Genomic DNA, 15,952 nt, shown 5'->3' with positions numbered 1-15,952 from the left:
CGTCCGTATAGCACCGCGCACATCTTTCGATGACCTCAGTGCGTTCGGTCCATTTCAGTATTGCAGAGAGGGTGCCTGATATTGGACCAGAGCTTGGTATTTAAATTCACAGACCAACACGGATTCACACAACCCTCTTTACTCCAATCTTACAGTGACGTACCAAACTACAAAAGGGTTAAGAGATGTTGAAGTACGAGCAACGATCTCTCATTTAAACCCGCCCCAAAAGAAGATCCTAATGACTTCCGCTTCCTGTCTTTTCTCACTTCCACATTCACACCACAGTGATAGTTGTGCGAGAAGTGATACTTTCTGCTGCTCTTCTTCTCCCTTGGGCCATTCAAGCTTACTTAAAGATCTGACTTCTGATCGCATCCTAAAGGCATCCCCCTTTTACATAGGCGCCCTCCTGCCCTATGGTCGGGTGCCGCTCCGAGGTAGGTGAAGCGGTTTTAAGGGATGGAACGATTAGTTTTTTCTTTTTTTTTTTTTTAATTTAAATTTGCTCACTCTCGCCCCACTCTGGAGGCCACACCGGTCCAACAAACCGGTCGAATGAACGAACCCCCAAACGAACGCTCGCTTACACTAGATGGGAGTGTGGCGTGCCAAAGCGAGGGTTAAGCGAGAGATTAAAATGAAAAAGAAGGGAGGAGATCTAAGCTGGTGTGCGGGGCCAAAAAAAAGGGGGGGGTGCTATAGGTGGCCGGATTCCGGATGATCATCCCCATTCATCGTCGGCATGGCGCAGAGCGGTGCGCGTAGCGCGCCCACCACCTCACCAGCGATGTATAAGCAGTCGACACGAGGCCGAGTCGAGTCGAGTCGAGCGATTGCGTAGTCCCGGCGTACCGGCTATATAGAGGAACCGCCGTTGCTGCTGCTGCTGCTGCTGCTGCTGTTGTTGTGCGAGACTCTACTCTACTCGCTAACTAAAGCCGGAAAGTACATCCGGTCATGCGCGCGTATATTTTAATGGGAGTCTATTGGGGAGTAGCGCGCGCGCGCTCGCGCGCTCACTCCAGCTATCAGACCGGGCCGATCGACAGGAAGTGCGAGTGAGCTGCGTGAGCCAAGGGGGAGGGGAGGAAACCAGCATCAGCATCGAGGAAGGGGCAGGGGTGGGCTGAGCGCGCGTCACGTCCTCAAACACACCAACCCAACCCTTAGCAGCAGCAGCAGCAGCAGCGTGTGGCGGTCGCCTTACGACCGACCGAATGGACCGTACCTACGCATACATGCATACACAATTTGTATTTTGCATAAACACTCCGGCACCCCATCGGTCCCACCCCGGCTACCCATCCACCCCCCTTTTGGTTCCACGATCATGATCATCGTCTCTCTCTCCCGCGCAAAACGGGCGCAAAGGCAGAGGTCTCCTTCCACCACTCTACGTTTGCCTACGCGCATCATTATTCGACCCCCCTCCCCCCCACCTGCGCACCCCTTCCTTCCTTCCCTCCCTTCCCTTTCTCCTTCTCTCTCTCTCTCCTTACCCCGTCGCGGTCACCATGCGCGCCCCATCATGCGGTGTCGCTGTCGCCCAACGCCCCAATACGCACCAACGCATCCCCGCATCGCACGCACTCACGGCGCGGCCCGTGTTCGCGGAACGCGTGGTGATCTTCGCACAATAACATGGCCTACTACTACTACTATCGTTTCCGACCGTTGCCGTGCGGATTGCTAAGTTACTGGGTTAGACTAGGGCCGTTCAAAGTCGGATCTATTTTTTTTTGTTTTCGATTATTTATCGCTACCACGTGGCGTGTGTTTTATTACATTTTGTAATACAAAACTCATTGGCAATACTGGTCTTGAACAAACGTTACAAACGTAAAAGAATAACTAGATCTTAGTGTGCGACAGTAGGCCAGAGAGCGAAACTAATGAAGGAATAAATAAGTAAAAGTGAATGAATAGCAACTTGTTTAAACAAAAATCCGTAAAAAAATAAATCAGTAGAGCAATGAATCGATCAATAATAAAACAAATAACGATGAATAAAAAAAGGTCAATGAAATCTAAAAATTGAAGTGTGTAAATACTTAAACAAACGAACCGAAAGGGATATTGGTGTTATTGTGAGTATTCTTAACATACTATTTCACTGACTACACTTTGCTAAATAACTTATCAATCCGTAAGTATACACACACACCCCTTTGATTCCTTTAGTGAAACGCGAATGCGTGCGTGATCATCTTTCTCTTTTCTTCTTTCGTTGTGTAATTTTCTCTCTCTCTCTCTCTCTCTCTCTCTCTCTCTTTTTCTCTTTCTTTTTCTCTCTGCTGCTGATCTTTTCGACGAGGCGCGAGTTTCAAGTGACATTCACTATCTCCCAACCCCCCCTGGCCTGCTTTGTCCTCTCAGTTTGCATTTCCGTTTCACGGCGTAAGCCTACGATCAGCTCGTTACACACTACTGCCGTGGGTGTGTATGGCGTGGGGGAAGAGAAGAATAAGCTGGTCGCGTGTGCATGTGTGTGTGTGTGCGTAGGCCACCGCCCAGGACGCCTGGGGTGAAGGGAGCTAGGCGCTCGAGATAATTGCTCATCCCTTACGAATGTCGTCGAATGCACTTGCGACCGACCGCACGGAAAGTCCTACAGTGCACACTCGTACGATCGATCGATCGATCGATCGATCGATCGATGATGCCGGAAGTGCCGGATTGGGGTAAGGGTCCTGCGATTCAACCGCTCACCCCTTCTTCTGCTCCCCCATTCGCCCCAGTGCCAGCTGCTACACGCCACATCACGCACTCTGCCGATTGTGATTCGAAGCTCGATTCATTCATGATTACGTCGTGCGTTCGAAGGCGACGCATGGCACCCTCCCCCCCTCTCTCCTCCATCCCGCCCACCAATACAACAACTATTTGTACTACTACTACTACTACCACTGCTACTACTACAGCGAGAGGTGGCGGATGCGATGTATGCGAACAGCCGTCGCCGCGGCACACTTCACTCTTCGACGGGGATCGCTGGTGGTGGTACGTGGGAACGAGGTTTCGAGCGACAAAAGCGACCAGTGTTTCCCACCCCCAAGCCGGCTGTCCCCCCGTGAGAGCTCGGTGAGGTGCGTCTGTGTGAATGTGGTCGGATGGCCGCAGCTCTCGAGCGATTAATAGTAAGCGAACGCAGTAGATGGAACCGAGGGAGAGCCCCCGGGGGGGATGAATGTGTGTGGGAAGGGAGGGGGTTGTAAATCGGCACAAGGGCGGTCGAAGACGCGCGTCGTCTACTACCCAGCAGAAAAGTGTGAACGCGTATGCGCGACGACGACGACGACGACGGCGACGCCAAGCCGGTGGTGGTGGACTTCATTCAAATTCAACCGCACCAACCAACCAACACACCAACGGTGAAGCCAAGAAACCAGAGATGAATGAGGCCCCCTGGCTGCTGGTGTGTCCCGTCCGCGATCCCCGCAATTCTCGTGTCCGCACCATACGGTCCGCGTCCGTCGTTCAACTCGACGCACATACTTTATGAAATGAGCGATGCAACGTTTTAGCAGAGGGACGTTTCAATCAAACGTTATGCCTTACTACATCCTTCTACCTTCGGCATTCCGTACACTATGTGAAACGGATCCCGGCTACCGTCTTCATAAACAGGTTCTGCATGAGATCTGGGGACAAGAACTACGAAACACCAACTCACAAACGAATGCAAATGATCTGTCTAGTCTCAGCATTCTCCACTCGAAAAAAAACCTTTTACATTGAAACACCCGCCTATGGCCGCGCATTTTGGATAGAAACCAACTGGAAATCACTTCCTCCAGCGGATCAATAGCTATCGTTTGGGCCGGAGAGCTAGCTTCTCTGCCCTTCCCTGCCAAGAACGCAACGAGACGGGATGCAGATGATTGGATTGGAGTCGATCTTGCAGCAGGAGCAGCAGCAGCAGCAGCTAGCAGAGTGGAGCATTGCCGGTCCAACCGGCAGCATCTCCATCAAATCCATCCTCCCCCGGGGGTGGGGGGAGGTTGGGTTATCTCGGAAACTCGGCTACCTCGGGTGCAATGCGTGTGCTTAGATATTTATAAATAAAACAGTTTGTGTATCCTCTCCGGCGGGGTGCTCGGGTGTGCTCGAGAAGAGAGAGAAAAAGAGAGAGAGAGAGAGAGAGAGAAAGAGAGAGTTAGACAGGGAGTGGAGAGGGGCCAGTTCCACAAACGCCCAAACCATAGTCACATCCGCCATATTTCTATGCTTCTGCTCCAAAACGAAAACGTCCAAATGGCATGGGATGGTGGGATGGTGGAGGCAGCCAGAGCCGAGGGCCTGATGTTTTCCTTCACCGATTCGATCGGAAAGAACGGAGAATCCCCAGCTTTTACCAGCATGTTCACCATTTAAGGAACTCCAACGGCTGTACGGTTGCCCCCTTCGCCGTTAACTATGTCGATCGGCTACGATCAACTTGGCGCACCGGCACACCACCACATCCGCTCCCGGGGGCCAGGCACACTGTAGCTGGCCGTGGCTGGTCTTGCTGTGTATTGTTTCAGCGGATGGGTTTCCGCACCAGATTGGATTCGTTGATTCCGTTGGTCGTAAGCCCACTGAAGCCACATGCAAGCATGAATGAACCCAAGGGCGGTCGGATGGAAATAGAATTTAAAAATAAAAACCCAATTTTTAGGACACAAAATTGTGGACAAAAAAAAACTTTGGAAAGGGCGAAAGTCGTTTGGCAAACTTAAGTGCTAAACACCTGGTACAAAAAAAATACCGAACCACACATTCGAACTCTTTATCAACGATCAAATTTATTGCAATTTCCCGTTCCGGTGGACATATTGATATGTTTGATCGGCAATTACTTTACCTAATTGGGATTAATCGATCACTGCGAGGGGTTATTCTGTAGCAAACAAGAACCACTGTCTATTTAGTTAGATGGGAAAGTAAATTCTAATAAGCTTCTTAAACTTATGAAGATCTAATAAGTTTTAGGAACTTCATAGATTACCCGTGGGTTATTCGGTAGTTCAAAGCTTATGGACGCCATTCGGCCATTAAACGCCATCTTTTAACTTAGAAATTCAATTGCTCTCGTCTTCTCATATCTAATATCTAGTATCTAAAGTGTTTCAACGAGTTCAAACTTTGCAGCATCTTGCATTGTCCAGCGTGGGCTACACTAATTAGGGCCATTGGTCGCTGATATTTGAATGGTTCTCAAATAATTCCTTTGGAAGCGTGAATCGCGATTTTATGCAGCTAATAGGGAAAGCGAGAGAGAGAGAGAAAATGGCCTTAATGGCTTTCCCACATTGTTGGGCGAGAGCAGTGTCCGTCCTCGAAACCGTTGGCACGCGTACGCCACGCCATTTCATCATTTCATTCTTAATTCCCGACCAACACCGGGTTGTCCGTTGCGTAGAGACGCCCGATGCCTCCGTGATCGAACATCGGGATGAAACACGATGAGTTCGTGAGCATTCACGAGGGAAGTGTAAATAGTAAAAATGAGTTTTATTCAAACCGCTAAAAATATCGTCGTCGCAGTTCATTGATACAAGCATCACGGCGAGCCGCATCGGAAGCAAGGCAAGGAAGGACGGCGAGACGGTGGATGGGAAGATGGAGGTGTTCCGGCAGCTTCAGAGAGGTGTAGCTGCGTGTGGGTGTAGCGTGTAACACTGCGAGTGAGCGTGGCCCTTGGCGGCAGCTTGACGTCGCCGCGGGTACAATGAAGGGAAGTAAGAAACAAACCCGAAAACACCTCCACTTCCGAATGAGAAGACGACCGAATCGACCGTACGAGAGGGTGGGCTAGGCTGGGCCCCGGCTGGGGTGGCAGCGAGGAGCGAACAGCACGGTGACAGCACGTGGGCGACAGGAAATGGAATCTTTCACGCGTAGAAGAGCAAGAGCGCGCGTGCGAGAGCGAGCGAGAAGTGTGATGGCCAAAGATGGAAACACTTTACACCCCCCCCCCCCCTCTCCCTTTCCCTTCTCCACTGGCTTCCCCAGCATCCATCAACACCCACCACACACAGCATACCGCGCCTCCACACGGTCACCAGGATGGTAGGTGTGGAGGGGGGTGGGACACCAAAGGAGTGAATGAGAGGCGACGATGTTTTATTATTAGTATCCAAGTCGAACGTCGGAGCGACACGCTCGCTCGTACGCTCTCGACGCTTTGGAGGATCCACCTACGTCCACCTCAAACCGAACCAACCAACCAACCAACCAACCGACCGACCAACCGTCCGACCGCCTGTGCGACGACGAAGCGAGAAGGCCACGCCGGAGGGCCACATCGTGCGTCGGGGAACTCGTTGTTCGGTACGCACGCGCTTGCCATCGCAACAGCACCGGCAGTCACAGTTAGAAAAAGAGAAACAGCAACCTCTTCTGATGTCTGCTCCATTCTTTCCCTGTCCCCTCTCCCCCCAAACCATCGCTCACCCTCTGAGCTGCGCGGCTGGAAAACGGCCAGCTCCAAGTGGATGCTTCAGAGCGACCGCGAGGATCGATCATTTGGGGCACGGCGGCATGGAACGGAGGTTTTGTAGTGGGAAGTTGCCTTCGTTCATATTCGTCGTCCGTCGTCGTCGCACGCGTCACCCGCACCACTAGGGTGCACGCTGGAGCCATGAAACTGTCCATATGAGCGTGATGCGTGGGTGCCGCACGGTGTTGGTCAGTGGCCGTCAGTGGTCTGACCAGGCGTCGCCAGACCGGAATGGGCATCGTGTGCCACCTCCGCTCTTTTCTGTATCATTCATAAGCTTCCAGCGCCAATACACACTACGCAGTTGGTTACATCCTACCTCATCAAGTCTCGAAACGTTTGTGTCCAGTTTTAAGGCGTCCTTTTCGAAATGTAAATCCACGAATTATCACGATGACCACGCAATGATTCTCAATATTATTGTATGGCCTTAGTGAGGTATTGCATGTTTTAGGCATATGTTTCACCATCAATTTCGGAAGCGGAATGCCGAACAGATGTTACAGATCAACGCTATAAAGACATGGTGGACATACATTGGTGCTATCAACGAAGAAGTAGTTAGTAATTGTTTCTAGAAAGCGTGGTGTTTACGCATATTAGTAAAAAAAAGTTTTTGGTCACCAGAAAACATACCATCTGAAGATTATACTCAAAGTAAAAAAACACCAATCCAGCCCAATCCAAGAGCATCCAGGCGGCCATGGCATTAGTTATGAGAATGGACGATGTACTAACAGACGCAATCCCTAATCAAAAGGAAATCCTTTATGAATTAATGAGTCAAAATGGACGCCATTGGTCCTAATTGATTTAAACTGATCGTATGGACTTGGGCAACATGATGATCGTTAAAATCGGTACTGATAGGTTCGTAAAAGAAGAAGAATATAGCTTTTTAATAAATAAGCACCATCAATGGTCATGCCTAGGTAACAATCTTGATAGTTTGTCATAAGAGTTACTCAAAATTGAGAAATATATTTTGCAAATGACAGTTATCGCGAGTTTGGACGTCAAACTGTCGGTTTAAAGCAAATGCGCAACACAATATTAAAAGTTTAAGAGAACTTTTTACTTGATTTACGCTAATCACAGGATCTTTTCCATCCTTCCTTCTGTTACCGTAGAAATAGGTGTTCACACCCCAATCAGGAAGGTGAAGTTATTGAAACGGATTCAGCAAACCGATACCGTCACACTCGATTACCACATTCTGGCCATTGTTTTCAATTATGTTGAATTTTGCCTTTAAAAAAAGAAAGTCAACTGGTTACGATTCCGATCATTGCAGAGCTACACCATCTACGAACCTTTGTCATCAGCTCCGATATGTAGATAGCCGTTTTGGTATGCATAGTCAACGGTTCCGTACGGATGCGGCTACGACCGTCTGCCAGGGCCATCAGAATGATCACCATGTCCTGAACGTGTCGATCAACGCAAGCGCCGGCCTGAATTGCACTTTGAATCTCCTGTGCAGCCTCTGCTCCACACTGTCCATTTTGTTTCCCCCGGCCGCCAAGTGCGGATCCACCAAGAATGGCACCAGTGTTCGTCTCACAGCCTAATCTGAAACCATTCAAAGACCATCTCACAGCTAGATTATATGAACAAACTTGATTTCCGTTGGTGTACTTACATAATCCCGGAACAGTTTCCCTCTGGTGCCACATCTGGGCTTTCTTTGTAAACTTGAATGTCGATTTTACCGGGCCCAATCTGCTGCAGAATCGATCTCGCGCCACTCGACATTTCGTGAGCAATCTGGGGTGGACGAAAAAGTAAGAATTATCATCATGACAACATGCGGCAGCCAAACAAACCAATACCAACCTTTATTGGTAACGATCCTGCAACGTAGCTCCATCCGAAGAAACTTTGTACCCTTCCGGCGTCCGTCAGTTGAACCGGTCGGAGGGAATGTACGGGCTTTACAGCGACACTGCAGTGACCACCACCCTTCGGGAAGTATCCTCGTCGGAGGAGATCAAAATCGAAAGAAGCTCCGAATCGTTCCAGGTTCGGGCGGAATATTTCCGACAGAAAGTCCACCTGTGGAGCCATATCTGCGTTGGTACCGCCACGTAAATCGAGAGTAATAGGTCCGGGAGCGAAGATGGCTATTGGCAGGGCAGCCTGTAGCAAAAGTGAAATACTCCTGTAACCCGTACAGTATGAGTTAGTAGCCACATCACATCGGCAAACAGCGACTCCTTACCCTGCAGTCTGGACGTGTCCACAAAATCGTCCTTGTCCGATGTGATTTGGATAGAATTCGATTTCCGTTGAACCTAGCGATGCTCCGTTGACACGGCCTTGGCACATATCGCGCAGCAGCTCCACTCCGGCCAGATGTTGAGCGGCCAGACCCGGTTTTTTGCGTCCTTGCCGTATCTGTCTTATCCTCACCGGTGTTCTCGTGAGAGCGCTGAAGCATAAAGCCATCCGCAGAATTTGTCCTCCCTGGTGAATAACGGAAAGATTTAAAGGTTTATCTGGCAGTGGCCTCTGATAACTACAAACTTACCCCTTCCAGAACACTACCATCGATATCGAAAAGAGAGTTTTTGTTCATGTTTCACGAGATATTCAATTTCCGGCCAAATCCGAATCCTTTTCCACTTTTTGCCATCAACCGCCAAACTCGTCCGGATGACAGATTGGATTGGTGTGCGTGTCATCTGGGAGCAACAACAAACGACAGGGTGGTCCATGAACCTAGCTGACAAGCCGGCTTGAACGAACAGGCCGAAGCATAAAACAGAACAGCTTATTTTCTAAACTTAAGTTATAAGCGAGTTGTAGAAAATTAAAACTGAAAAGCTTGAAAGATTTTTACATCTTTTGTTTGTATCATACCCGGATTTTCATACACGGGTTAGTTTACAGTTTCCAGCAATCTCAGAGAATGCTAGCGAATGCGTAGTCCGCTTCGGGTAAATACCACATTTTTCTTCAGCATTAATCTCATGGTGCTTATCAAAAACCAAACGGCACTTTAGAAAACGAAAAGAGTTGATTTTTCAATTTCAAAGTGAACCTGGCTTCAACGACCCAAGACAAACGGCTCCCCAAAACGCACACCACTGCAAGATTCGATCGCTCACCACTACACACGACGGTTGTTGTTGTCGCGGTGTTAGTGCAAAATGTCGCCCGGCGCGGCTTCATTTTCTGAGAAACCGTTGGAGTGAGACAATCGGCTGAACGACGAGCGTGTCCTTTTTCAGGCAAGTGATAGTAAAAAAGGTCCTGCAGGACTCCTGCCCGACCTTCCCTACCCCACGCGTAACGCCACTTTTCGGCAAGTGTGTGAAGTTTTGTTCTGGAAAAACCGTTGCGAAACCAAAATCGAATTAGTTTGGAAAAACAGGATCTGGCGTTGGTGTCCTTTTTATTCTCACGTATGGCGGGTGCTATAAACTGTTGCGTTAGAGGTCCGCATCGCCATGGTGGATGCGCCGAAGGGATCCGCTTGTAATTAGCATATTGCGGAAAAGAAACCTTTTCAATTCCGGCATCCGGACGTTAAAGTGGAAATTGAACATAACCGGAGAATCTCTTCCACCGACTACTGTGTGGCTTTACGAGTTTCTGAATATTTAACCTTTTTCATTTCATGCCATTCGCTAACCGTGCCGTGCCGGGGTTGCATGCGTCCTCTTGTGTGCCACCGGATTGTCGGATTGCACCGAATTACATCACACGAAACCCGGCGAACGCCACGGGGATCCATCATCGTCTGGATTGCCACTAATTAGGCAGGAACTAATCAGTTAAATCCGCGCAAACAACGGTTCGCAATGGCAAACAAAATCGAAGAAATCCGTGGATCGATCGACGCATCGCTGAAGGATGAGTCGAAACCGTGGACCCAATTCTTCAAGCTCGCCGAAGAGAAGACGAACGTGCCGCGGCTGTACATATTTTTGGGTAAGTTTTGCCGTTTTCTCCTGCTGCCTTTATCCCTCCCTGCCTCTGGATGTAGGCCGTTCAGTTCAAGTTGACGATGACGCGTACGATGGAGACTGCCGGCTGAGAGCGAGATAGAGCGAACCGAGAACTGGTGTGTGCGCGTTCTGGTGGAAGGATATTTTTAGGATGCGAGCGGCCGGCTGCCGGCAAACCAGCCATTCCCTTGTTGAAACACATTTCATCGATTTTTTTTGCATCGAAACGCCGTTCTGGCTTCCCGGAACAATCAATCCCGTTTCGTGTCCGCCTTTGCATTACTATCATCTCCTTCACTCGTCGGTGACCTTGGCAACCGAAGCATCCCCTCCTAACAGGCTGTAATATGGTCTGGTGCATGATGCATGATTCGCTATATCACACCTCAACGTCAGCTCCCTGCGCTTCGTTAATTTGACCGTCACAGGCGAATGCAAGCACTATAGTGGAGGTTGTGTACCGTGGAAGTAACAATCACGAAAGCAACACCCTCACTGTCCTCCCCTTTTCAAGGGGCCGCGACGATGGTCTACTGCATCCGGGGATTTATTATTCAACCACCAAGCACGTCGGACTCAGTGACGAGTGACCACAAATCATGATTCGGGCGTATCACATGTCTAGTTGAGCCTATTCACCCCCTTTTTTGTATCCAGATTGAAAACCTCGAAATATGGAATACATTTGCATGTCTTTTAGAGGTCATACAGCCATCCCCAACCAATCGTCAATGCCTACTCTAATTTAGAAGCAAACGTTGAGTTGGCCATTGCATTTTCTGTGCTTATCCCAGCACCTTACGAAAGGCGCTCCTTCGTTGCGATGGCGATAGCAACCAAAAACAACAAAACTTTTGCATTATTATCTAATCTTCGTCCCGCACCGATGACTCCGCGCTCCATACGGCTCTCGGCGACGACAAACCGGATGGAAGTAAAAGCCTCGCTCCTCGCTGTTCTTATCACTTCCTCCTGCAAAGCAAACCGTACAGCTCCGTCTACAGAGTCAGAACGTTTGCTAATCTACAGATCGCGATTGGTTCGCTCGGAGTGACGGCATGAAAATGCCACATCGATTGACTCATTCGCTACCTGGTTTTTGTGGCATGTCGTAACTCGAATCGCTTATCGCTTCGGCAAAGAACGGGTAGAGAGATGCTCTTGCTGCTGCCGCTCAGCATGACAAATCCACTCAGAACATGCTCGAAGCACGCGATCCTCGAAGCCGCGTTCGGTTAAGCACCGGCACGAGGCGAACACGATGCTTTGAATTGCTCCTTACGCATGGCGACCTTGCCTACCGCACCGCCGCATCGTGTCTTCTGCAATCGATCAAACACCGCCTCCCCGGTACCACTGGATCGGTCTGGGGGCGTGTGTGGATGCTGCTTGTTGCTTCGCTCTCCCGGCGGATGCTCTGCTGGTTTGGTTAATTTTAGCGCACCTCAAGGATCACCTCGGGATTTTCGGACTCGTGGACGGCAACGACACGCACACACGCACGCGTTATACGGAAAACGCTGATGATGTCGTCTCTGGTTGTCACGCTGACGATCCTCAACGATCCTCGTGTATCTTCCTGGCGTATCCGCCACACCTTCCTGGCCTCGTCTCATCTCCGCAGAACAATGTAATGAACAGACACAGCGTCAGTTCGCTGGTTAATTTATTCGATCTCTTTCAACACGCGCAATCTTTTTGTGGCGGCTTACAGTTACGTCAAATCGAATATCTGCGCTTCTACTTGATCATGGTGCGGTCGGAAAGGATGACGTTGGAAACTATGAAAAAACCGTTTGATGGGCGTTTGAGGCACGTTCTCTATCGTGTCGTTTGTTGAGCGTTGAATTCGTATATTCATCCATCCCGGGGGGACGTTTAGCCAGCGATAGAGATCGCTTGTGCTCGCTCGTAATGACACAATTGCTTATGTAACGTGTGCGCACCCGTGCGCGGTGGGGGACGGGAGATCGTTCCTACGAGAACTTTACCGAGAACAGCGTCAGCGTGGCCACTTCAACAACACCTGTGCGAGCGTGTGCGTGCCGTGCGTTAGTATCATCGCTCGTTAGCACTGCACTTAGCGGCCACGTGCTTCTGTCACTCAACTCCACTTCTGCCAAGCTACCCTGCTTAGGGTAAGCATTCGGAGCTCCGGAGCTTGGATGATTCATGCCGCTTGTGTAATTCGCATGATTTAAACCCCATTTGATGGACACACAGGAAGCAGATCCTGCAACAATCCGGACCGGAGTGCTGGACATGATGTTCGATCGATATCGCGAATTCTAACTTGTAAAGCGAGACTTCTGTATCATATATAGATTGCAGAATCGCCGCGGAATCACCACAACTTCCTTGAACGCCGTATCGATCGGCGGTGGGGAGTGCTGCTCGCGGCCGTCTATTAACTCCTTTTTGAGACCCACCGTGGAGCAGTGAGGGTGATTATTGAAGCGCAGTTTGCAGCATGAATCACGATTGATTGATTCGCTATAAAGCAATGACGTAGATGAAATGCCTGAATGCGTTTACAACAAGTGCGGACATTGAGACGTACGTCTGCTGCCGCCAACCGTGCGTATATGGTACTAGGCAGCCCTTTGACCCTCTTCGATGGATACAGAAGCCTTCAACGGACAAGAATGCTGCATCGAAGGTCTACCTAGGTGATGTTGCGTGAAGTGATTTTAAAGCAGATATGCGGTCAATGTGTGCCTCCTTCGGAAAACCCTCTCCGTCTTTATACGGAAAATGGATTCAAGGTCACCCTTCCGGAGATTTTTCTCGCGGTATCTTAATTACTTGAGTTGTTCTACGACGCCCGACGTATCGCACACAAGCGCCAACCAACCGGTTGTCCCCATACCTGTGTGCCAACTCACCTTCGTCAATATTTTAGCTTCGCGATAACGAGAAGCCGACGTCGCTTGGTCGTCGTCGTCGTCGTCGTCGTCGTCGTTGTGAGACCGCGCAACCGCTGCCGCCGAGTGCGTGGCAATACGCTCACCGGTGCGGCACAACCCGCGAGCCATACAAATAAGGTGCAAATGCACACGGTTGGACTTCGATTCGTCAGCTAGGCGCCTCCAGGCGCGGGTGCATTTGACCTCGGCCGATGATGTTGAAAGCGGGAGGGGGGAAAGACCTGCGATAAGGTGTGTCAGTTACTTACACTAATTGGGTGGTATTGGGGCTCATCTTGCGCTCTATCTTAAGTACAATCTTCGTCAGTCAAGAGTGCCTCTCATCGTGCATTGGTGCAACTTGGCAGAACCTTAATTAGAGAGGTTTATTCGCGATGGGGCACGGTTAGCGTTGCTCTTTGGTTGCGTTTCATCACAGCGTGTCGTAGCGCAGTGTGGCCCAGGATGATAGTGCTGGGTGTGTTCGTGTCGCTTGGGTACATGTTAGCTGGCGTCCTCACCACGACCATGGCGGGGCATCGACGCCAATCATTCCCTCTGGACGGTTGGTTGGGCTACTATCATTAAGTTAAAATATCTTGCTTAGTGCCGGCTTTAAGGGGGTCTTCCGATCAATCATTGGTTTTGTTAAACTGTTATTATTCATCTTTTATGTCAGATGATCTAACTCATGCTCTTATACTAACACTCTGGAATGCTTATGCTCTCACTGCTATCGCATATCTGTCTGTTCTAGTTCTAAGCAGCTCTTGAGCACTATCTTGAATTCCAGTTCAAATTGTCCTATCTCTTCTACTTTCCTTGCGAAACATGGTACACTTCCATTTCCGATTTATCATCATGTATAAATATAGTCATAATGGGTGTTTCAGAACCACATTGCCCCTTGAGTCAGTGACGCACTTCGAACTCGCGCTTTCACTCGACACAAAGCGCACACTTTCACAAGTGCGCGGGCCCTTATGCCCCTTTATCTTTAAAGTGTTGTATTAAGCGGAAACCCCAAAAATGTTACAGACCATTTGTACATTATTCTGCCACACACTCTCGGGCGCGGCGAATTGATAATACCCTTTCTTCTTTTGCGCGAATGGAAACCCCCCTTTGCGCGGAATGCGTGTGTGTTTGTGGTCCTGCCATGCCGTGCCGTGCCGTGCCGTGCCGCGACTGTGGCCACGCAGGTCAATAATCCTCCGGAGACAGCCACCATCCCGATCCCGGCGAGGATTGGTATCACGCGCTCACCGCGGCCAACAGCAACAAAGCCAAACGCTGGAGAATGGCGGAAGGTCTCTTGTTGTCTGCTTGATGATCGGGCATCGCGTTTAACCGCTGGCTGGCACCCTACATAAGCAGCACTTTGAACTTGACTCAGCGCCACGCATCCGGCGTGTTCGTTCGCCTGTTCGTTCGTGTGTTTCTTTCTTCGCTGCTGCGCTGTCCTATCTCTGTGTGCCTCGTTCTGTATCGGTACAATCGTTGAGTTGGCTAGTTTCCACGGTGGCTCCATTAGGTCGGTCGATGGTTGCTCGGTTCCCCACGTTACTGGCATTTTATGCTGAACTAATCGTTCCAGTTTGCGAAAACATTGCTCATTCTAACGTTGAAGTGATCGCACGCGTTCAGTTCGTGATCGCAGAGGGGAGGTGGTGCAGGTCTCGACAAGGGGCTAGTGTTGATCAGCAGGAACTAGGGTAGTGCCATCGTTGCTTGCGTGGAAGTTTAGTTGTATGTGAAGAAGCCGTTTCGGCGGTCAACACGGTGATCGTCGTCCACAAGGATTACGATATCCAAATCTTTGGAAATAACTCATCTCCAGAGATCGTGGTCTAGTTTTCGCGCTTGGTTGCTGATGCGTCGCTCCGGAGGTCGATCGGTCGGCGAAAGTAAAACCCCGTAGTGCGTTCATCGTCTCGAAAGGGAAAAGGAATGTTCGGTGTACCGGAGAGATAGAGAGAGAGAGAGGAATCGGAATCATGTAACATGAGCCTTGGTGGTCTGCTTTTTGAAAATGCGGTTCCCATAAAATCCGTTGTGAAAGCCTCCTCTGCCGGATGCGCGACGTGTTGGGCTGGTAGCTTTCGCAACGGCGGGGCCATCGTTGTGTTGCGGTGATTGTAGTGGTTGAGCAACCGCTCAGCTGATCTGATATGGGCGCACAATCACACCTGTACAGTTTGTGCGTGGTTAGTCTCGGCATATTGACTCCGAGAGCTGCCCTCTCGAATGCCGATTGATATCGAATTATATACAATTCCAATTAGTGCAAATCGTGGTGGCTACCGAAGGTCAGCCGATGCGTGACGTGGATGATGGATTCTCAAGTTCAAGTGCATTGTCCCGGCGCAAGCAAATTTGGCGTAAAAATAACGAAGCAAAGAAAGCGTTCTACCGTTTCCGAGAAGCATGAAGGCACCATCTGTGAGCGGTCGTCCGCGGATTTGCCCTAGCGCTCAGCAAAGTCAAAGAATCGCCATTACAATTGCAGCCGATGAAGCGAAAGCTAAAAACACACATTTGTTTCGTGCGCTTCCCACTGCTGCACCAAACCGGACACACTCTACCTGGGAATGTGATTTATGATT

General features: G+C 49.9%; 2 protein-coding genes across 7 annotated transcripts in view; one reads left to right on the top strand and one right to left on the bottom strand.

Moving 5' to 3' along the window:
• Positions 1-7,441: 7,441 nt before the first annotated feature.
• On the bottom strand, positions 7,442-9,128 carry LOC125955823 (RNA 3'-terminal phosphate cyclase). The gene is made up of 6 exons (XM_049687060.1): positions 9,018-9,128; positions 8,709-8,953; positions 8,324-8,648; positions 8,130-8,254; positions 7,801-8,059; positions 7,442-7,736 (listed from the first exon to the last, which is right to left on the bottom strand). Exons 1-6 carry the CDS (start codon positions 9,063-9,065, stop codon positions 7,653-7,655), a joined length of 1,086 nt encoding a protein of 361 aa, XP_049543017.1. The 5' UTR covers positions 9,066-9,128; the 3' UTR covers positions 7,442-7,652.
• A 497-nt stretch (positions 9,129-9,625) lies between these two features.
• LOC125955846 (receptor expression-enhancing protein 5) overlaps positions 9,626-15,952 on the top strand; it is a 10,156-nt gene continuing 3,829 nt past the window's right edge. Inside the window, exons 1-2 of one of the 6 annotated variants that reach the window (XM_049687103.1) lie at positions 9,626-9,724; positions 10,256-10,423. In XM_049687103.1, coding sequence (XP_049543060.1) covers positions 10,294-10,423 — 130 coding nt within the window. In that variant the 5' untranslated portion in view covers positions 9,626-9,724; positions 10,256-10,293. The other 5 variants (XM_049687104.1, XM_049687107.1, XM_049687105.1 and 2 more) reach the window with 5 other exon arrangements.

Source organism: Anopheles darlingi, chromosome 3 (assembly GCF_943734745.1).
Source record: "Anopheles darlingi chromosome 3, idAnoDarlMG_H_01, whole genome shotgun sequence".
Classification (NCBI taxonomy): Eukaryota; Metazoa; Arthropoda; class Insecta; order Diptera; family Culicidae; genus Anopheles; species Anopheles darlingi.
This window is presented reverse-complemented; position numbering and strand designations above follow the sequence as displayed.